This window comes from Crocuta crocuta, unplaced genomic scaffold (genome assembly GCF_008692635.1).
Source record: "Crocuta crocuta isolate KB4526 unplaced genomic scaffold, BGI_CrCroc_1.0 scaffold218, whole genome shotgun sequence".
Classification (NCBI taxonomy): domain Eukaryota; kingdom Metazoa; phylum Chordata; class Mammalia; order Carnivora; family Hyaenidae; genus Crocuta; species Crocuta crocuta.
The window spans coordinates 8,130,488-8,152,969 of NW_027533170.1; the positions used below are offsets into that span (position 1 = coordinate 8,130,488).

Here is a 22,482-nt window from a genome sequence, read left to right on the forward strand (position 1 = left end):
GAAAGTGGAAATCCGGTCACTAATGCGACAGAGAAAGCCTGGGATGGAGGAAACCTCGTTCTCTTTTTTTCCCAGTGTAGCCTCGTGCAGCATTTCCCCATCTGACAAGGTTGTGGCACAGGGTACAAGAGTGTGAGCTCCCCATCAGCCCGCACCCTCGCGCACCGTGACTGTCCCCGGCGTGGTCCCCTGGGTGGTCGGCGGCCTGCCTGCAGCTCTGGCCCGGGAGCCCCTTCCACGGGGATTTCCCCTGCTCCATCTGGGAAGGGACATTGCGTGGACGTGGTGCTCTCATAGGAAGCTGTGTCTCTCAAGGTCTCCTTGTGTCACTCAAGCCGGGATTCCTTTCAGTGACAAGAGCTCTGGGCAGGGTGAACTCAGCCACGTTACCGGGACCTGCACTTGCAGGCTAGTCCCTGCCCTGGGCCTGGCCCTGTGCCCCAAAGCCTGTGTGCATGACGCTGGCAGTCTCATGTCATCCTTTCTCAGGATCTCCCTCCTCCGTGGCGCCAGATCCCCTCCACGGGAGAGGGAAGAGAGAGAGGCTTGCCGACGGGAGGTCCCTGTTGGATCCCGACCTGCTGTCTGGTCCTGTCTCGAGGTAAGCCAAGGTGCCAGGCCCTGTGGCTTCTGATGAGAGGCCTAGGGAGCTGCGGGCGGGCACCGCTGAGCCAGGCCAGGCGCCTGGAGCCACGGCTGCCCGGCCCTTCTTCCACCCCACACCCCCGACCTGGGCCACATGGGCACCTCTCCCTCCCTGAACAGGGGGCCTCAGGCTGAGAGCTGTGCCAGGAGCCAGGGCAGTGGCCAGAAGGTGGCTCGGTGGGGGGTAGGGGTGGGGGGGGTGGTGGCCTGGACCAGCGCTGTCTGGCCCCACATTCCCACTCCACTGATCCGAGAGATGGGGGGGAACCCACCCAGGGACCCTTTCCCCAAAGTGAAACCTCCATCTGTGAGGAGAGAACCTCCTTGCGCAAAGGGGCTCATTCAACTCGAACGACTGGAAAGTCAAAATCACAGTGGAGCATCTTAACGGGCTGCTGTCACATTCTGAAAAATGTCTGGGGACGGGGGTAGCACCTCAGTGGGGGAGGGACCCTACATATCCACATTTGGCAGGGGAAGGGGGGTGGCAGGAGTCACCGGAAGTGGAAACCTGGTCACTAATGCGACAGAAAGGTCCCCGCAAGCACCATCAGCCCACGGAGGCGAAGAGAAGGAGCCAGCAGCGTGCCAAACCCAAGCGCCCAGTTTCACTGAACTTTTATTGAGTTTATTTGTGGGATGCATGACAGGAAAGTCTTTCCATCGTTAGTGAGGAGAAAAGGTCATTTCCACAGTCACTTTGGCACACACTGAACTTTGTCTCATAAAAAAACTGGAAAAGCGACGACGATGGAGCCTATGTTAATTACGTCATTGGATACATACAAAACACTAATAAAATATCCCTGATAAACCAAAGTGCATATAGACAGAGAGCACAATGCCCAGGACCGTATTGCACCTTCCCAGAGTCAGAGTCACTCGCGTGGCCTAGTCAAAGTTGGAAGTTAACAGTCGTGAGAGTTAGTACGCGTTACACACCGAGTATGTACATAACAGTAGTTAGAGCCGGGGACGAGGCTGGGTGCTGGTCCCAGGGACGCTGTTAGCAGGGTGGCTGGGGAGGGGGCGCTATATGGGTCACACCAGGGGCCAGGCGCGCTGCCTTCTGGGTAAGNAGCTGGACTTAGCAGCCAATTCTGTTACCTTTCAACTTTAAGGCATTTTCTACATAGTTTTATCTAAGCAAAAAAGCAATAAAAATTGAGGTAATTCTGTAGTTGTTCACACTGGTAGGTGGCCGCATCCACATCAGTCTCTCTCAACCTCTCTCTCAACCTCTCACCTCTATGGATGGGGTCATGTGTGCACGATGAGAAAAGGCCATTAGAGCTAATGGACAGAGAATGGAAGGAGCGGTGTGTCCCAATGTCCCACTGGAGGGACACGTCCCCTGCCGCCTCCGTTTAACCCGGACCCCCGAGGGGACGGGGCTCAGGGAGGGGGTGGCCAAGGGCTGTGTAAGTTGGAACGCAAAGGCCACAGGAAGCAGGCCACAGTCACACAAGTCAGGAGGACACACTCAGCACAGGGTCAGCAGCAGCAGCAACAGGAGAGGCGGCCGGGCAGGCCCCCGACACACCCCCGGAATCTCAGGGCGGGGCGCCCAGCTCTGGGGCAGGAAACTGCACGCCCCAGAGCCCCTCTGGCCCCGCCTCGCTGGTGGGCGGTGTCTGGAAGGGGAACGGCTGGCTCGCCCCTTGACTTCCGACCTGCCGCGCCAGCTTGCAGGGACGCGCCCCGAGAGGCGGTCACCAAGTGGTCACATTCGCACTCCGGCCTCTGGCACCTCCAGCACCAAGACAGATCTTTGCCCCTTTACACACCATCACCAACCAGGTCCCGGCCCCCCGACAAGAGGCCAGCGGCCCCGGGGCCATGCCTCTGCGGAGGTGGGCCCTCCCGGCCAGGCAGCCGGCTGGCAAAGGAGACGGCCGAGCACAGGGGCCCGGGAGAAATCAGATTCAACCGAGAGAGCGCTCAGGAAGAGTCAGGGAAGTTTTCCATAGAAAGAGAGGAGGGGGGCCCACGGCAAGCTCCACAGGGCGCCCGGCATGCACTGGAGGGCAGAGGCAGAGTTATAAACGGGCCGGTTACTTGACGAGGTCTTCTGCGCTGGAGAGTCGGGGTCGGGTCGGGACAGCCACTGAACCACGTAGCTCTTCTTGGAAGGATCGGAGATGTTTCCTGGAGGGAAGAGGAGGGGCTGTGGTTGCCGAGGCCCCACTCCGGCCAAGAGAGTCGCCCGGTCACCTGCCCCGGGCAGGAGAGGCTCCACAGCCCCGCCCTAGCACGGCATTCAAAGACCCCTTGGACTGACTGACAGGCCCCAGCCACCCAGTCCAGGCCCACCTCCTGCCCTCCCCACCCCTCACCGTGCCTCCCGGGTCTCAGCTACTACCCAGCACCAAGGCCCTGCCACACCTCCTTATCTCTGCATGGCTCCCAGCAGCCCCACCCGGCCTGCTCCCTGGGAATGTGGCGGGGGCAGGTGAACCCTGGATCTATTCTCTCCGCCCAGCTGACCTCCCTGGATGCCCTCCTTTGTAGATGGGATTCATGGTGGGGTCTACTGGCTTGAGCTGTTTGGCAGGAGAGGTGACGCAGGTGGCACTTGGCAAGGGGTCTGCACGCAGGCGTGCTCTGGATGTTCAGAGGGCACTAGGCACCCCCAGTTTGCACTGGCACCCCCTACTCCCCCAGGCAGCCCTGCTCACACGGGCATGGGTACCCCATCTGGCTGAGCCCCACTGTGTGGTCACTGTGAATCTGCTTCTGTCTCCAGGCCAACGGGGAGCGCCAGGAAGGGAGTCCCTTCCACTTCTGACTAGGGAAAGGTCCCACCCTTAGAGGGCTCCGCTTCTCCTCCCAGTTCACAGAGGCTGAGTCTGGCCAGCTGTGGGGAGAGGCATGTTGGCCTGGACCAGCCCCCCTCACCCTGGGCCCGCTGTGCACTGGGGGCTGGGACCGGGGGGCTTACGGGCACAGGGGCCTAGCCGGCAGATCCTGGCTGTCTCGGGCCGTTCCTCCCGGCAGACCCCGAAGCTGTCATCCGCGGTTCGGCAGAGCACTGGCCGCTCCTGGGTACCGTTGCCACAGGTCACCGAGCACTGCAGGTGGAGAGGCACCAGTCAGGCCCACCCTCCCGTGGTTGGCTGGGCCCGAAAGAGCTCCCCACATGTGTAACCCTGAAACACGCCGAAGGCGGTGAAGGCGCAGAGGGTAGAGGATGTGTTGAGGCCTGTCGTGCCTTGTCTGGCCTCCAGCAGCTGCCTCCACATCCCCAGGCTCCACCTCCCTGCTTGGGGACGGGCTGGCAGAAGCCATCACACACTGACTCCTGGCTGGGCTCACAGCTTGGCCCAGCTTGGCCCAGGGACAATCTCAGGCCCTCACCTTGTGTGTGGGGAAGGGCTGACTCCGCACACCCGGATTGCTCAAACCCTACAGAGTCCCAAGGAAGGGCTGCTTTCGGGACTGGCGCTTGGGTGGGTCCGGGGAACCCAGTTCATGGAGCGTTGTCTCTGGTAAGAGGGTCTCTGAGCCCTCGAGTCACACTGCACCGGTCTGGCCGCTGGGTTTGTACCCACAGCGCGAAGTGCAGTGAGCTTCCTGCCTGGATACCCAGTGTCAGTCACGCAGTGAAGACCCTGGACACCCGGACTCGTGTGGGCTTCCCCGGCTGGCAGCATTTCACAGGGGGCGTCACACACTGTTGCTGAGAGAATCCAGTGCGTCCCTGGGAGCCCAGGGAGGGGACGTCTCGAGATTTGTGCCTGGCTCCCTCCGGGCTTTGCCATGCACTTTTCCCCTCTGCTGACCGTACTCTGATTTCACTGAGATGCACCATACCTGTAAGCACAACTTCTGTGTCCCGGGAGTCCTTGCAATGGATCAGTGAGCCCGAGGCTGGTCTTGGGGATCCCGACTCCCCCACGCAACCCCGGGCCTGCTCATGTCAGCTCAGCCGTGCCCCTAGACTGCTCCTGCAGCCCCTGACACCATCTCACTGTTCTTTCCAGCTTAAGTTCAAGCCTCCCTTGCTCACAGGGGAGCAAGCTTGGCCGGCCTTCTCTGCCCTCGGGGGTGAGAGCCCGGGCCGCCCTCCGACGGCTAGGACTCCAGGCTCCTGTGGCACCTGGCAGCCTGTGCCCTGCAGAGTGGACACGTCCCACTGGGTCTCCCAACAGAGCATCGACCATGTGGCCCCACTGGTGCCCCAACATCTACAGGATGTGGCCCCGGGGCAGGGGCTGCCTCCAGACCCAGGTGGAACGCCCTGGCCACCTCGGTCCCACCCAAACTTGGTTTGGCGGCTGAAGACACGGGCCCTGCTCACCTGGGACCAGGATCCGGCCCGCCAGCGGCCAGGGCAGAGCTCACGGTTGCAGGCCCGGCGGCCCTCGGGCCGGGCATCATTGCAGTGTTTGGTGTGCACGGAGCGGGTGGCGTTGTTGTGCAGCAGCTGTATGCAGCGCACTGTGCGAGCCTGCGTGCCCGTCCGCCCGCAGCTCTGGCTGCAAGGCTCCCATTCCCCTGTGACCCACCTGTGGGGGCAGAGCGACAGGTCAGCCTCCCCCTGGCTCCCCAGAGAGGCGCCCAGAGCGACAGCAGAGGCCTGCTTCCTGCTCCCACCCCCGTTCCCACAAGGACGGCCCAGAGCCTGGCTGTGCCTCTGTCCGAGGTCCTGCAGGTGACAGCCACTGCTGGGAGACACTGCCAGGGGCGGGGGGCACAGAGAGCCCCACATCTGTCCCGTCTCAGCTTCTGCCAAAACCACAAACCCTCCAGGGTGGCAGTGTGGACTCGGCCAGCACCCACCCCTGCAGAGCCCCCACGGGCCCCAGTTACCAGCCCTGTTCTCCCCTGGGGGCCCTGTGAAAGGAACCTGAGCCAGAGGGTCAAGGCTGCGGCTGCTGCAGTGAGCCGCCTGGGAGACATTTACCACAGCACCAGAAGCAAGGCCAGTACTCTCTGAGCCTCGGTTTCCCTAGGCGTGCATTACCACTCGGCACAGTGTCTAAGATGCGTAGTACTGTTTCAGCACAGCGGGCCTGAGGCAAGGGCATGCCGCGCAGCCTACAGCATCTTAGACCCTGGGAAGTTGGGGGAGGGAGTCACAGGGGATGTGAGGCCTGGAGCCGCTCAGGGCCTGAACCCCACACCCCCCTGCACAGGAGCCCCGGGGGTCTGCCTTCTCCTGTCTAATAGGACCCTGGGCTGGGAGAGCTGGGCGTCCCTGGGGAGCTCACACTGGCTGGGAGCACTCCTGTGGGTTGCAAGCCCGGCGGATGGCTTTGGGCTTCGTGACAGCGTCGCAGAAGGTTCGGTGCACCATCTTGTGGTCCATCCTCCGGCGGCAGCCATACTTGGTGAACTGGGAGCCTGAAGACGAGAGAGCTCGAGGGGGTCAAGGGGCAAGTGCGGCCTCCAGGGGCTGTGGAGAAGCGGCTGCAAGGGCAGCTTCAGCCCCATTCACCCCAGCCTTCCAATGGGGTGGGAGGTGGGGCAGCGTGCCAGAGCCAGGCCTCGGAGACGTGCAGCCTAGCGCTCACCCAGTGCTCCAGGATGAGCGAGGGGAGAGGCCAGGGAGAGTGGCCCCCTTGTTCCCTGGCCCCTGAGCTGCCTTCCTGGGGCAGGATGAGAGGGTCTACTTCCTCTCCATCGCTTAGCCATTTAGTCCACCTTGAATTAACATGCACCGAAGACTTGGGATAGGCCCGGAGGTGGCTAAATACAGAAACATGGCCTCTTCTTGCCATAGTCTAGGGCGGTCGTTCTCAAATGGGGGCGATTTTGACATCTGCCAATATCTGGGACACCTCTTTGTCACCAGAGTAAGAGGTGCGACTTCCATCTAGCAGGTAGAGGCCAGAGATGCTGCTCAACATCCTACAATGTAGGGGCAGCCCCCATGAGAACTGCAGAGCCCAGAATGTCAACAACTGCAAGATCTCAAAACCCTAGTGTGTGGGCAAGACATGAGAGAATGCAGCCAGACAGGCTGCTCTGATCTGGGTGTCTGGAGGTGTCAAGAAAGCCAAGAATGGAGGGATGCTGATTTAGTGAGAGGGCAGTAGAGTGGCTCCTGGGGGGGAGGCGGCCTGTGCAAAGGCCCCGAGGCAGGAGCACAGCATGTCCAGGAAAAGCACCTAAGGCCAGTGTGGCCAGGGCCTGGTGAGCAAGGGGTGGGGGCACCAATGCAGTGGGAGAGGTCAGCAAGCTGCCCAGACCACAGAGGCTGTGAGGAGAATCTTGTTTTCATCCTAAGAGTAGAAGAAGCTGCTAGAACTTAGTGACACCAGGAAGGGACACCAGGAAGGGACCTTTAATAGGCCACTCTGGGGGTGACAGTGGACACACAAGGGCCAGCTGGGGAGCAAGAATGAGCCAGGACTGGGAAGATGGGTCCAAGACACATAGGAGAGAGAGAGTCAGTAAGATACACTGCTGCCCAGGGGGGCAGGGAGGCTCAACAGAATGTTGGGGCGCCATCCACCCGGAGGGAGCCATCCACCTGCCTGGGCCCCAAGATGAGTCTCCCCTGCTTTGGTGAACTCCTCTCTGTCCTTGAGGTGTGGGACCCTGTGTGGCACCTGAGGGAGGGAGCAGTGACCCTGTGCAATGGACCAGAACTTTCTGCCTGTCTGTATGTCCCACCCAACTGTGGGCTCTCTGAGGTCCAGGGGGACCCCTCTGCATGAAGCCCTGCCCCAGGAGGATCGGGAGGCCCTTCTAAATGAACACGGGGAGGGACCTCCGCAGAGAGGGCCCCTTCACCCGTCCCCAGCACAGCCAGAGTCCCTCCTCACCTGTCTCGTGAAGCCGTGATGACTCACCCAAGCCACCGCACACCAGCTCCCACCAGGCTAGCCCCTCTGTCCACCCCCAATGCAGGTGGATGCTGGTGACATCCAAGCCCCCATGGCCCTTCTGGCTGCCTTTGGCCTGATGTCCTGAGCACCCCCTTCCTGCCCACCCCCCGCCCCCTCCCAGGCAGGGGGCTGCCTTGCTCTTGGGCCCCGGGGGCCTGTCTTCTCGTTCCTGGCACATCCCTCAGGCCAGGCAGTCAGCAGATCCCCGTGGGCTCGGGAAGCCCTTTGCCCAGAAGACCCCTCCCGCTCAGCCCCGAATGCCTCTGGGGCCCCGGCTCCTGGGAAGGCCCCTCACCTCCACCGCAGGGCTTGGAGCAGGGAGTCCACTTCTTCAGGGCCCACTCATAGCCCACAGAGTCGTCTCCCAGCACATTGTTGCCGTCCACGTTGAGTGAGTCCTCATGGATCATGTACTTGTACGTCAGCGAGATCCGGGCGTCCCCCTGCGGGATGACCTGCGCCCGGAGACGGCCGTGACGGTGTCTGCCCCACTGCCCACCCTTCCTTGGCCACCAGTTCAGGAGTTACATTCTAGAAAGTGCCCCAGAGCGCTGAATTCTCAGGGGAGCCCAGGGCTAGCGTCCTGCAAGCCCTCCGTCAGGATGCTTCCACCGACTGTCAGTACGCAACCATATGTTATGCGTGTTTCTGTTTAAAGCCACCTTCCTCGATCCTGTCGCCTCACGAACGCCAACCCCACGGCCAGCACGCTGTAGCTCAAGCCTGAGTGAGGCTCATCTAGAACATGTGTGTCCTCCGCAGGGCACAGCCTATCGTGCTCAGGAAGGGCTCATGGCACTCGGCACCATGCTTGCGGCCAGTGAAAAGAAAAAATTTTTTAATGCTTTATTTAGTTTTGAGAGTGTGAGCAGGAGAGGGACAGGCAGGGAGGGGAAGAGATCTGATGCGGGCTTTTTGCTGATAGAAGAGAGCCCGACGCGGGGCTCGAACGCACAAACCATGAGATTATGACCTGAGCTGATGTCAGATGCTCAGCTGACTGAGCCACCCAGGCGCCCCATGCTTGGGGCCATTTTTAAACAGTGAAAAGATCCCCCCAAATAAAAAAATGTGAGGAACGTGGCAGCACACATAGTGGGGACAGGCCCCTTGGCTACAAGAAGTGTCACCTTGTGCCAGCTCAGCTGGGAACTGCACACTAGGCAGCTCCAACCCTTCACTGCTCTGCGCCCAACTGTGAAGGTCCGTGAAAACCTGCCAGCATGTCACACGGGTGGCAAATACACTTCGGCGGGCAGGTGAATGCGCCGGGGCAGACACAGTCCAGACCAAGGCCCGACTGCGCATGCACGGGCACACGCGGGTCACCGCGGGCACTTCCAGGGCTGGGAAGTCCCTGCAGGTGAGGCCGGCAGAGTGACCCACATACATAAAACATGCCGGCCCACGGGTGCACGCCCTGAGATCGGGTGCTGGGCTCAGGTGCACGGTGCGCTGGCCTCAGCAGAGGGGCTCAAGGGCCTGAGCCTCATCGCTAGTGTTGTATGTTTCTCACAAATAAAATGTGTCACTTGTGCAAGTAAAATGAACTCTCAAAGAGGGATCAGAAAATCAAGTCCCCGGGGTATCTGGCTGGTTCAGCGTGTGACTCTTGATCTCAGGGTTATAAGTTCGAGCCCCACGTAGAGAAATTGCTTAAAAATAAAATCTTAAGGGGCACCCAGGGAGGCTCAGGTCACGATCTCACGGTTCGTGAGTTTGAGCCCTGCATCGGCATGGAGCCTGCTTCGGATGCTCTGTCTCCCCCTCTCTCTGCCCCTCCCCCATCCCTGTCTCAAAGATAAATAAAAACATTAAAAATAAGTAAAAAATAAAATGAAAAAACAAAAAAGGACCTCAAGGGCCCGTCGGGACTCTTGTCACCGGAAGCAGTCTTGGACTCAGAAGACTTGGGGCCTCTAGTCCTGCTTAGGGACAAAGTCCGGTGTGACCTGGGTCCTGTGGGTCACTCCTGGGGCAAGGTGTGGATGGGGTGGCAGAGATGAATGGGCATGATGACAGGTGGCCGTGAGTATTGTTTGGAGGGGAAACTGAAACCTCTCTGAGGGTCTGAGGTCCCCCCGTCGAGCCCAGAGTCTCATATCTCAAGGCTCCATGTCAGACACACAGAGAGACCTTCGGTTCCAAGGGCAGGCCAGGGGGGCCGTTCCGCGAGTGGCCTGAAGGATGCAGGGAGGCGCAGGGTCCCCGGGCACCCCCTCCATCTCCCTCAGTGGCCCACTTGCCCCAACTGGGCAGCCTGGAGGCGGCGGGCCTGGCGCCTCCCTCGACTTACCAGGACAGCGATGGTGCCATGCAGGGGGCCCATGGTCTGCAGCGCCTCCCGGCCATCGTCGTCTCGGTACTCCCACTCCACGCCCATAGCAATGAAGGATTTGGAATTGGGGTCCACGTCATTCTCTTCATTTAAGATGAACGTGCCTGTCTCCAGGTTCTTGACGGCTGGGGACGGCAGAAGATGGCCCCCCGGCACGATCACTTGGGGGCAGGGGCCAGGCGCGTGGGGGAGAGGCTGGCTGGGTCCACAAGTTTGGAGTGGTCAGGGTAGCCGTGGGGAGCAGAGCCCCCAGTGTCTCCTGGCTCCCCTCCCCCAGGGGCTGGTCTGTGTCTTAGTCTGTGCCAGTGATCACCCAAACCACCACGTGAGCTCACCTCACCCTCTGCAGGTGATTTACCCCCCACCTGCGCCCTTTACCCCAAACCTGAGCCCTTTCGCCCAGCCCAGGGGCCTTTCCTGGATCTGCCCCCACAGGCCCCAGGGGTGCAGGGGCTTCCTGCCGCAGCTGTCAGGGCCACCTCCCTGTGGTCTGCGTGGAGCACTCAGACAGCCACTGTCCCCCGTGCCCCGTCCTGGGCTCCTGGGCGCAGGGCTGGGGTGAGGGCTTCCTGCCATGGAGTGAGCATAGGTCCGGCTGAAAAGCAGGGTCTCCTCGCCCCGACCCGGTGCCCCACCAGCTCCCCACCAGCATCCTCGGAGGCCTGGCTTGGCCCGGGGGTCACAAGGGCCACCGGCAATCCCCCTGGATGACCAGGTGTCCAGAAGCCAAGACCCAGCAGGTCAGGAAGCCCCACGTTTCCCACTGTGTGGAAGGCAGCTACTGCGGGTGGGCAGAGGGGGGGAGGGAGCTGCTAGATGATTTTAAGAGGGCCACAGACAAGGCAGGACCATCTGGGATCACAGAATGAGGACAGTGGTCCCTGCACGAGTCTCCTGTCATTCTCTGTCCACACCACGAAGAAAGCCTCAGCAGGTACCTGTAGGCCCTCACTGGGTCACCAATCTGGTCCCTCCCGTGCAGAGAGACCAGGCCTCGGACCTGGAGCCCTCAGCAGGAAACCCTTTACTTGTATTTATTTATTTATTTTAAGGTTTATTTATTTATTATTTTTTTTGAGAGAGAGAGAGACAGACAGACATAGTGTGTGCAGGGGAGGGGCAGAGAGAGGGAGATACAGAATCCAAAGCAGGCTCCAGGCTCTGGGCTGTCAGCACAGAGCCCGATGCTGGGCTCGAACCCACGAACCATGAGATCATGACCTGAGCCAAGGCTGGAGGCTCAAAAGACTGAGCCACCCAGGCGCCCCAGGACTCAACTTTTAGATTCACCTTCCATTTAAGGCAAGTGATACTGGGTTTGTATTTTGGGTAGCAATGCAAAGTTTCCTCTTAAAATGGAGAAGGAAGAAAAGTGCGTTCTCTTTTAATAGAGAGTGGTGTGTTTGCTGTGTGTCACTGGCAGGGTCACAGTGTCAGTTTCAGACTCCAGAGCATGAGGAGGAAGGTGGGGCCCAAACTGGGAGAAGCGCCTTGTCCAGGATTTCCCCAGGGATGCCCGGCATCACTTCGGACTTCAGCCCACCCAGGAGGTAGGGCCCGGTCTCTTCAGGGGGTGGGGTGAGGATGGGCGAAGCCCTGTGAGGCAGTCTCGGAGGGCATGGGGCACACAGGTAGCCAGGGGCTGCCACGTGGGAAGGGGCACCCAGAGTTGTGAGAAGATCCACATTCTCAAGAGATGCCGGAAATCCCTGTCCCAGGCAGAATCTCTTTTTGTTTTTTTAATTTTTTTTAATGTCTTATTTATTTCTGAGAGAGACAGCATCAGCAGGGGAGGGTCAGAGACAGAGGGAGATACAGAATCTGAAACAGGCTCCAGGCTCTGAGCTGTCAGCACAGAGCCCGACGTGAGGCTCGAACCCACGAACCGCCAGATCATGACCTGAGCCGAAGCCGGGCGTTTAATTGACTGAACCACCTAGGCGCCTCCCCAGAAAGAATCTCTTGAATTTAAAATTAAACAATTGAGGGGGCGCATGGGTGGCTCATTCGGTGGAGCATCCAACTTCGCCTCAGGTCATGATCTCTTGGTTCATGGGTTCGAGCCCTGCATTGGGCTCTGTGCTGACAGCTCAGAGCCTAGAGCCTGCTTCGGATTCTGTCTCCCTCTCTCTCTGCCCCTCCCCTGCTCACACTCTGTCTTTCTCTCTCTCTCTCTCAAAAATAAATAAACACTAAAAATAATTAAAATTTAACTAATTGAAAATATGCAAATGCAGTTTGTGAGCCCACCCTTAGGCTGGCCCAGGTGCCTCCCTTCCTGTAGGTTGGGGGGGGGGGGCCTTCCCCCTTGAGACGGAGGAGGGGGTAGGCAGTCACCATTCTGTAGTCTGGGGGTAAGGCATGTTTTAGACACATGTCTCCCCATGGCTGCCAGAGGAGCCCTCTGATCCCCACCCGGGCTCTCCAGCAGGAGGTGAGGGTGGGAAAGATCCCCCAGGTGGGCTGAGCCTGACCTCTGACCCCTTGGGCCCCTAGCCATCCCCCAAACTGCCCGGCACAGAGACGCCGCCTCGCCCGGGCTCCGGGACTCACCCAGGTGGTGGCTGGTGGTGTCTGCCTCCTGGATGAGCAGGTGCCTGGCCCCCGCCGGGATCTCAAACATCTTGATGTAACCTTTGTCGGCATGTGGGGAGACAAAGCCAAATGACACGGAGGCGGCCACTGGAATGCATTCGGCAGGAGGAGGGGCCAGAGGGTCCCAGGTTTCGTGGGCTGTGACTGCCTGCCCAGATAGGGCCCGACAAGGGGGCTACTGCATCCCAGCTGGCTGAGGCCCTTGCCCTCCTCTTCATATCCAAGGTGCTCCCTTGGCCTCCTCCGCTGAAAACTTGGCAGGAATCCTGGTGATTCCTGGAGGCACGCCTGGGCTTCAAGCTAAGATGCGTGTGTGGGAGGGAGGCCCTCAGCAAACCGCTTGGCATCCTGGACCTCAGCCACGTAATCTGCACACTGAAGACCCCTGGGCTCTCGTGGGGCCATGGAGAGGGTCATCCCCACACCCCGGTGCCAGCTTTGAGTGAAGGCCATGGCCTTCTTTTAAGAGGCAAACCGCAGCGGCTTCTGTCCATTTCAGACAGAGTGCATTTCACCTGCTGCAGGCCCACCCAGAGGTCTGTCTTCCCAGAGCTCAGGTGGGCCAGGACCCCCTCCCTGGCCCCATCCTGTGGCTGCACGGTCTGTCCAGGGAAGGCCTGGGAAAGCTAGCTAGCGGCTGGAGCGGGGGGTCAGGGAGCCATGGACTCAGGCTCCTTGCTCTCAAATAAACACTTCTAAGATGTGCCCTGTGCACATGCACGTCGGTGTTCTCTGACCCCTGAGACCTGGTCCCTGTTCCCCCCGTTCCCCCCATTCCCCACCCACTCTGGGGCCTGGCTCAAGCTGGACCTGACTTAGGATTCTCCCTCCAACTCATGGACACCCCAGTGCTCTGCCAGGTGCTGCGGACACTCAGGACCAGGGGCTGGGCTGGGGCGAGGAGCTCACTCACCGAGCTTCTTGGGGGAGCGTGTGAACGTGCCCTTGACCACTTTGCAGTGGGTATTGTCCCCTCCACACACACCACACTTGTCCTCTTGCTTGCTGGAGCCGATCACTCCGTCACAGCCCACCTTCTGCAGAGGGAGGGGGGACAGTGACACTTGAGAGCCCTCTCCACGTGGGCCCTGGGGCCTGACGTGCCACCTCTGGAGCTCAGGCCTGTACCTCCCTAGCAGTTCCCGAAGCAGAGGAAGGAGGCCCCTTGTGCCTGGCCCCTCGCTGCACCTCGTTTGCTCATCTGCACAGTGTACCTCAGAAGGCTCTGCACAACCTCAACAGGGCCACCTCCCGAGACCGGACCGGCCTGGCCAGCTGGCCCCCATGTGAACGTTTCTGTCCCGACGGCTGTCAGCCAGACCTGGCCTCTGCTCCTCTCGCAGGGTGGCTGGGCAGTGCGCCCTGTCCGGGGCCCCCACCCAAAGCTCAGGTGAGTGCGCCCCTGGCCTTCGCACTGCCCCAAAAACACAATGTCCCCTGTAGTCTGTCTCCAGGGTGTCTGGACAGGAGGTGACAAGAATCGGTGACAACAGTTTTGCCTCCGTTCTTTCAACAGATCATCTCAACATCATCCACTCTGGTGTCAAAAATTATTCCACACCGAGCAGGGATGTTCTTTGTCCGGGACTGCCTGGCCAAGCTAGTAACAAACTCAGGTTCTCTTACTCTCCATAGCCCTGGCGGTGCACCATTCCTGGAATGGAAGGAGCTCCTGTAGGATGCGGCCCGACGTGCTGCCTGAGGCCACTTCTCCCAGCTCAGCCAAGGAGGACGAGCTCCCCACCCAGCTGGTCTGCTCCCCCTGCCTGTCTGAGCCACAGCGTCACAGCTTTCCCTCTTTGCCTAGGCTGCCAGGAAGGTCAGAGCCAATTTCCCCCTCAGGGTCATCCTTCTACCTACCACCCACTTTCCCTTCTGCTCTTCGATTTCTTTTGTCTTACAAAGGCCCTTTAAGGAAGGGGCTCTAGGCCACAAGAGGGTTACAGAGCAGTGGTTCATGAATCATTTCGGAAGGTGTGGCTAGATGTCAATGATCTTTGGTTTTATATCCAACGATGCCTTTGGAATTGTTTTTGGAAGTGAGCAAGGTGAAAAACCATCAATACAATGAGTATGCTGATTTTTATTTTAATGATTCCTGACTTCCTGACGNAGACAATGTGATTTACTGGGGGTGGGGGTGGAGGCTGAATGGAAACATGAGTCTTTAAAGGTGCAGAAGCCTGAGCTAAGAGGATGCACCTGCTGTGTCTAGGTGTGTGGTCTTGGGGGAGGGGCACATTGCTCTAACTCTTTGTTTGCACGGATGTGACACAGAGTCAGAGCAGCACAGCCTGCGGGGGCTGTCGCTGGGGGTGAGAGGAGACAGTCCTTGTAAAGAGTCACAGGCTGCCTTCCTCAGGGAAGGAGCAGGGGAGAGAGGAGAGAAGCACCCTCTTTCAGGCCAGGATGGCAACACTCCCTGGGAAGAGGGTTGCTCCAGCCTCTCACCTGAAGGGGATCAGTGCTCAGTTTCCTACAGAATAAACCAGAAGCGAAAAGCCTTGGAGACGTAAAGGCAAGTGGGTGCCAAGGCAGATGTGCGCCGGTGCCAGGCAGCCAAGCAGCATCAGGAAGGCGTTCTCCTCGACTCCCGGACTCCGAAGCCCGTATGAGAACCAGCTCTGATCTGGAAGCTTTTTGTCGATTCATGAGCTCTTTCTAAAAAGGCTTACAGCCCATGCACAACCCAAAACACGAGTTAGAAATCCAGCTGGTTGGGAGCGCCCAGGTGGTTCAGTCGGTTACGTGTTTGACTCCTGGTTTTGGCTCAGGTCACGATCTCATGGTTCATGGGTTCGAACCCTGCGCCGGGCTCTGCACTGACAGCGTGGAGCCTGCTTGGGATTCTTTCTCTCCCTCCCTTTTTGCCCCTCCCCAGCTCTCTCTCTCTCAAAGTGGATAAAAAGACTTAAAAAAATTTAGAAATTCAGCTGGCTGGAAGGGAAGGAGGCTACCTGAACAGAGGAAAAATGGCTGCTACATTTCAAGGTGAGCAAAAGGAAAACAAAATAAATCTACCGCTTGATCTGTCAGAATTTGCGAGATATTAAAATGGCCTGTCACTATTTCTCCTTAGTTCTCAACAACGCCCTCCCCCCCATCTTTTGTATTTCTGAAATCAAGGTCTAATAATCACAGAGGACAGAAACTTGCCTGCCTGTCTGGGCACCTGTCAGTCGGCTCCGGGAGCCTCCATCTCTGACAAGTGTCCACAGACCTTCAGGAGGCACCGTTATAACTTTCAGTGGTGTGAACTAGGGAGAGAATGATACGCAGACATTAACGAAGTAGAAATGGCTAACGAAGACCAGGGTCCTTGCGTGGGCAGGAAATCTCGCGTGGGCCGGAAATCTCGCTTGAGATCCTAAGGGGCTGACCGCTCGGACTGGAGATGGCTCACGTCTCCGAGGGGTTTTGCGGGGCTGCTGCCGGCTAAGTCCACACCCAGAGAAGTCTGAACCGGGCTTCGGTTCCAACTCCGGGTGGGAGACACCGGCAGAGGTGCTGGGGTATCTTTGCATGGGGAGGGGCACAGAGCTAACGAGGAGCTCTTTCCTCCCTCCCCATCTGTGATGCAATCCTCTGCGTGAGTCATCAGATGAGGAAGGATGCTAGCCAGTTTCAATCTCTGCCTTTCTCAGTGCCGTTTATGGATGGCATATTTGGTAGCACGCTATTGCTTTCTCAGGGTAGTGGACTCCACCCTTTAACAAAACAAAACAACCCCTAGGGCCTCGTTTAATTCTTGATACTCTTCATTCTCTGCTCTGTGTGCGTGCATGTGTGCACATGCGTGCATCTTTATTCTCCTGACACGTCTTCTGACATTTCACTTTCCACCTTCCTGAGTCATTGTGTTTTGATATTCCCTGACTGACAGCATCCAGTTGGATCTTATTTTTGACCCAGTATGAGATTCTTTTAGAAGAAGGGTTGCACATCCCCATATATCGTGAAGACTCAGTATTTCATCTTACTACTGCCCACGACTTTTGCGTGGTTCTAATCTTTCTGTCTCCTTTGTTTTCTAACATTTGCAATATGATCATATACATATGTGGATATATATAATTTTTCTGGGGATGTGAAAATCTATCATCCTGCTGTTATTCCTTCAAAATCGCCATTAATTGATGAAATACTTAGTCTGTTCTTCTTCGATTGTCCACGATGCTTACGGCTTGCATTAGTCATGTTTCTGAAACTTTTCTGGGCCTTACTATGCTCTGACATCTTTAAGAATGTGCTGACCAGGGGAGAGGCTGTCCTTCCCAGGGAGAGCCAAGTCTTGGAGGCAGCAAAGGGCTGGTGTGGGAGCATGCCTTTCATATGTAAACCAACAGTCCCTCAATCACTCCTTTTATCTGCCTCTCACACACCAAGCTGACCCTTCCCTGCCTGAAATCATCCCAAGGGCAGGTACCAGGAAACTAGGGATCACCCCCGCAGCCCGGAGCCTGCCTGAACTATTCATTCTAGCTAATCCTCAGCCGTTTCTCCTGCCCTGTCTTGCCTTTCCCCAGGAAACCCCAAGAAAAGCTGTGGCTTAAGCTGCCCCCCACTCCCTTCTACCTTCCGATCAAACCTGGTGCTTCCCCTTGTGGCCCTGCATAGTGAGGCGAGCTCTTCCCTCGGCAAACGTAAGTAACACACTCTTCCTCACAGGCACTGACCTCTCTGTGTGTCACTCAGTCACCTCCATGAATGAAAACCCTGCAGGGATAAAGGAGACACTGCTCTTTGTTTCTCAGGATTCGGCTTCACCACCTGAGCAGACTGTGAAGCCTGCCCCCCCAGCCACGGCGTCGGACAGGAGCCTCCTTCGCGGTGGGCTGGGGCCCCGTGTGAGTGGACAGAAGCCCTGAGCACAGGTCCAGCGGCCCCGCACCCCACCTCCTTGCTCTTCTGGGGTGCCTGTGGGGTTCTATGGGGCTTTCTGCCAGAGCCGTTCAGATCTCATCCCTCAGCAAGGCAAGGCTGAAGTCAGCCTCTGGGACCCCTCAATCAGTCGTGCCTGCTCAGTCCTACCTCCCAGATGCGCCTGGTTTCAGGTGCTGATTCTGAAACTTTGCATGCTTAGCCTCAGTGAGGACACCAGATAACCCCACAGAGCTGATACCCTGAGCTATGTGCGTCCCCCGGCCCTCCACCGGCCTCACAGCACTCACCTTGCACTCCCCACGCACACAGAGGCTGAAGGCATCCTTGTAGGAGCAGCGTGTCCCATCGTGCACCATGCGCTTCATGGACACCACCTCCCTGGTCTCCTTGGACTGGCAGTAGAGGTGACATCTCTCCTTGGCTGGAAGGGAAGCAGAGGGGTGTTGGTGAGGAATGGCCGGCTGCACTGCTTGCTTTCTTCCCCGGTTTGCTCAACAGGAGCACCATGCAAGGGAGAAGCTCTCGCAAGAGTCTTCTTAGGGTCCTGCCCCTGGGACTGGGGCAGAAAGTGAAAGAGAGCAGGTGGCTTCCCTGCCCTGGTGTGTCCGTCTTGGCGCCTTTGACCCTGGGCTATTGCACTTGGGAAGAGCTTTTCCCAACAGAGTCAGGCTGATGTTGGCGCAGATCCCAGAGGCTCTGACAGCCTTTCCCTCCAAACTGCACGCCCCCAATGAGAGGGAGACCCTGTCTGCTCTGCTCCTACTCCCTGGACTGCACCCGCTGGGCCTGCGGCAGGTGCTGGGCTGGGGAAACACACACAGGGGATGGAGAGAGCACAGCAGGCCTGTGTCTGGCTGCCCACCCCTGCCCAGGGCCCGGGAGGAACAGGAACTGCATGTATGAAATTCCAGGACTGGCTCTGGCAGCTCCGGCGGCCGAGGTGGCTCTGCTGACAGCCCGGCACGGGCAGCACAGGACAGCGGGAGCCGTGCCCTGCCGGCGTCCCCGGGGGCTCACCGTCCCGGTGCTCGTGGGGCAGCCAGTGGTGCTGGGCGTCGCCGTGCTCGAAGTACAAGTCCCACTGGCGGCACTGTTCCTCGCGGAAGTCGGCCAGCGCGTCAGGGCAGTCCTGGGAGTTGCAGAGCTGGAAGTCGTAGCCAAGGCCAGAGCAGGTGCGGCCCCCGTTGGCCGGGCTGGAGGAGAAAGTGAAGCCCTTTGCAGCTCGGTGCCACCAGTGGGAGAGGCTGGCACTTGGGTGCCGCTTGTGGGATTGGGGGGGCTCCAGAGTCTCAGGTGTGGGGGGGACAGCTCCACAGAGTGTTGGGACTCAGCCCTGCCCTGTTGCAGCCACAGGCCCTGGGCAATCCCTCTGGGATCCCCCACCCCCACCATGGGAAGGAAGCCTCAGCTGGGCCCCAGGGCGCCCTCCCATCCTCAGCTCCCGTTGCTGTGACTGTGAAGCAACAGTGGGCTGTTGACTGGCTATTAAGGTTCTGCCCTTCCGGGGACATTAATCTTAAGAGGGAGGAGGTGGGGGAGTCTCCCTTACATCCGGGCCCAGGCCTGTGCCTGACACGTGGTGGGAACCCAAAGGGTTCCGAAACCTCAGAATTGCACACAAGTTCTCAACAAGGGTCGGGCATGCAGCGGACACTCGATTCACTGGCTTTCCTCCATCTCAGAGGCTTTGAGCAGCGCTCATCCACAAAGCGCTGGCCCCACGCATGGCAAAGAGCGGAGAAGGCGCCGGCGGTGGGTCAGCAGGTGCCTCTGGCAGGCCGGGCGATGGAGCGTGGGCGGGCGGCACCCCCCGAGGAGCTGGGGGCCTCAGCCCGCCCCCTGCCAGGTGTGGCAGGGCCTGAGGCCCCACCTGAGACTCGGGCAAAGGTCACGCTCTGCGCGTGTGACGGGGTGGTACCTGCGGCCACGCGCGGCCTAGCAGAGGGCCCTCTGCATGCCATGTTCTGGAGGAAAGTCCGTGGAAAGAATGATACAAGAAATATGTGGGGAAAGAGGCAAGAGGCAAGATGGCGAGGTGAAAAGAAGGAGCAACTGTGAGATTCACATCAGGGCCACTGTTGGGGCCACAGAGAAGGGCACCAAAGGGCGTCACCAGGAGAGGGTGCAGGTGTGGGAAGCCAGTTCCCAGCAAATGTCTGGGAAACAGGAGGAAAGAGGCCTACCGACTCCAGTGGAAATTGACACTAACTCCGAATTAGAAAGTGAGCTGGAGAATTCAGGGGAGGAGGGGGAGGGAGACCAAGCGGAGAGCCTGCGGTTTTGCAGTCACCAACTGCGGAGAGCATAGGACACACGGGGACTCGGTCCAGCGAGCAGGGCCGGCCGCAGACCTGGAGCCCGAGAGGGGACCTTATCCCCGTTTCCCGTCTCTATCATACTTTACTCCATCCACACCCTAGACCAAGAAGGCCAGAGGAAGCTGGTCTGGAAGAGGGTGCTAGCCAGGCAGGCCAGAGATGCCTGAGGCCAGGTTTCCAAGCCTCCAGGGCTGGCTCCGCCCCTGCAGGCCGTGTGGCCTGAGGCATGACCCTCCCCTCTCCTGAGTCTCTGCTTTGTCCCAGGAACGGTTAGGAGGACGCCCTCTGCACATGCGGGGAGCGGCCACAGGAGCCCCGCAGGACGGGCCAGCCGGCGAGGGGCCTCAGTGACCTCAGCTACCACACGGAAAGGCTGGAAACAGCGCGGCCAACTCACTGTGGGTTGTCACACTGCCGGGTCCTGAACTTCACACCTGTGCCGCAGGTGCGTGAGCAGGAGCCAAACGGACTCCAGGCACCCCAGTTGCCATCCCGTTTGAGGATGTCAGGCGTCAGCCAGATGCAGTGTCCTTTAAAGCAGTGCTGAAAGAAAGAAGGTCCCTCCTATGACCCACCAGTCCAGGGCCACTCGGACGCCCCATGCCTCTCCACCTGCGGTTCCTTTGAGATGGGCATGGCCCTAGAGGTTCTGGGAGAGCCGACCCTACATGCCCTAGAAATTCAGAGCCCCGTCAGGAGGCGCAGCGAGGGGAAAGACGCCCTGCTCCCCCTGACCACCGCCTTGCTCTCCCGCCATCCTCGACGTCTTGTGCAGCCCGCTGTGCTGCCCTTCGGCCACCGGGGCCCACCGCACACCGTGTCCCCAGGTGAAGGCCACAGCAGGCACAGTCATAAAGACGCAGCCGGCTGGTCAAGCCTGTGACTCCAGAGATACACAGGAACTACTTGTTTATGTGCAAAAGGCAACTTCAAGGACATATAATGGAAATGAAGGTTAGGTGACAAGTCAACATGCTAAAAATTCAGGAACACAGTGAGCTTGGGCAACACAAATCCACAACTTGAATCTGGTCACATCGCTCCCTGGCCTGTCATGGGAAAGGTGCTTATGTAATTCAGGGCCATTTCAGGGAAAAAAATTTAAAATATGAAAATACAAAATTTAAATACAAAATTTAAAATACGAAATCAGATAGAAAATGGAATGTTGACTTAGGAAAAGAAAAGCCATCACAAAAAGTTAAAAATTTAGAAAGGGTCCAATACCACAAACAGCCAGAAGCAGAGAACAATGAGTTTTTTTCAGATTCACTGACTGTCACAACTTTTCATAGCTTTTCCTGCAATTCTTTTTAGTTTTTTTTTTTTTTTTGAGAGAGAAACAGAGACTGCGTGAGTGGGGGAGGGGCAAAGAGAAGGGAGAGAGAGAGAATCCCAAGCAGGCTCTGCGTTGCCAGCACAGAGCTCCATGCGGGGCTCGAACTCAGGAAACCGTGAGATCATGAACTGAGCAGAAACCAAGAGTCGGACACTTAAACAACAAGACATCCAGGCGCCTCCTTTTCCTGAAATTCTGACGGCACACTCGTCACCCCCTCTTGACAGGACACCTGTGCCGCAGGCATCCGAACAGGAGCCCCAGTACCCTGGGCGCCCTGGCCGCCATCTGGTTTCCGGGTGTCATTTTGCAGCACTGTTTTCCATATTGAGAACAGAAAGAAAACGCAGCCATGCCTGGGAAACGTTTTCTGCGAGGGCCAGTAGCTGTTTTGGCTGCGTGATCTCAGCTGCAACTACTCAGCTCTGCCACCGGGGCAGGAACACAGCTTCAGGCAACAGACAGGTGATGGACGCGGCTGTGTGCCGGTAAAACTGTTTAAAAAAACAGGCAGTGACCGGAAACATCTACAGGGGACCTGTGAGGAGCGGGGGACTCTCCTCAGTAGGATAACCACGTAACTAGTGAAAATCCTTTTTAGAAAACAGCTGCTCAAAGTATCTGGAGATTGTTCAAAAGTCGATACAGCAGACAGAGAAATGTTTATTCAAGAATGTCTCCTAGAGGCACCTGGGTGGCTCAGTTGGTTAAGAGTCCGACTTCATCTCAGGCCGACCTCATCTTGCAGTTTGTGAGTTTGAGCCCAGCGTCGGGCTCTGTGCCGACAGCTCAGAGCCTGGAGCCTCCTTCAGATTCTGTGTCTCCCCCTCTCTCTGCCCCTCCCCTAGTATCTCTCTCAAATAAATAAACTTTAAACAATTTAAAAAATATTGAAAAGAAAATAATAAAGGCCAGAGGCAGTGGTATTAACTAAGGATAAACAATAAAATTAACTCTCAACAATAAAGGTGAAAAAAATATTCCCACAGAAACAGAGAGAATTCATTGCTAGTAGAGTATCTCGTAAGAAAATACTAAAGGAAGTTATTCAGGCTGAAAGCAAATGATACCAAAGAATAATTCAAATTCCAAAAGTTTCCAGAAGAAACACAGACTACCAAAACCTATTTAATGAGATAGAGAAAATCAGAATAGACTTATAACAAGCAAAGAGGGTTAAATTAGTGATTTAAAACTTCCCACAAATTATAGCCCAATCCTAGATGGCTTCTCTGGTGAATTCTACCAAACATCTAAAGAAAAATTAATACCAATCCTTCAAAAACTCTTCCAAAATATAGAAGAGAGAAGGAATTCTGCCATTCGTTCTAGGAGGCTAGCATTACCCTGATACCAAAATCAGACAAAGACCATTATCTCTTATGAAAACAGATGGGAAAATCCTCACCAAAATCCTAGCAAGCCAAATCTAACAGCCTATTAAAAGATTCAGCACTGTGACCAAGTGATGTTTATCCCAGGAGCACAGGGTTTAACATCTGAAAATCAATCAGTGTAATAAGCCAT

At 57.6% G+C, this 22,482-nt stretch overlaps 1 protein-coding gene across 1 annotated transcript in view; it reads right to left on the reverse strand.

Moving 5' to 3' along the window:
• Nucleotides 1-22,482, reverse strand: part of ADAMTS2 (ADAM metallopeptidase with thrombospondin type 1 motif 2) — a 235,338-nt gene that overhangs the window by 5,368 nt on the left and 207,488 nt on the right. Inside the window, exons 11-21 of the mRNA XM_077746330.1 lie at nucleotides 20,014-20,159; nucleotides 18,316-18,491; nucleotides 17,586-17,719; nucleotides 13,328-13,451; nucleotides 12,373-12,453; nucleotides 9,778-9,944; nucleotides 7,777-7,936; nucleotides 5,859-5,991; nucleotides 4,946-5,153; nucleotides 3,587-3,716; nucleotides 2,704-2,793 (exon numbers count right to left, since the gene is read on the reverse strand). Of these exons, the coding sequence (XP_077602456.1) occupies nucleotides 2,704-2,793; nucleotides 3,587-3,716; nucleotides 4,946-5,153; nucleotides 5,859-5,991; nucleotides 7,777-7,936; nucleotides 9,778-9,944; nucleotides 12,373-12,453; nucleotides 13,328-13,451; nucleotides 17,586-17,719; nucleotides 18,316-18,491; nucleotides 20,014-20,159 (1,549 nt within the window). The remainder of the gene's footprint in view (nucleotides 1-2,703; nucleotides 2,794-3,586; nucleotides 3,717-4,945; nucleotides 5,154-5,858; nucleotides 5,992-7,776; nucleotides 7,937-9,777; nucleotides 9,945-12,372; nucleotides 12,454-13,327; nucleotides 13,452-17,585; nucleotides 17,720-18,315; nucleotides 18,492-20,013; nucleotides 20,160-22,482) is intronic.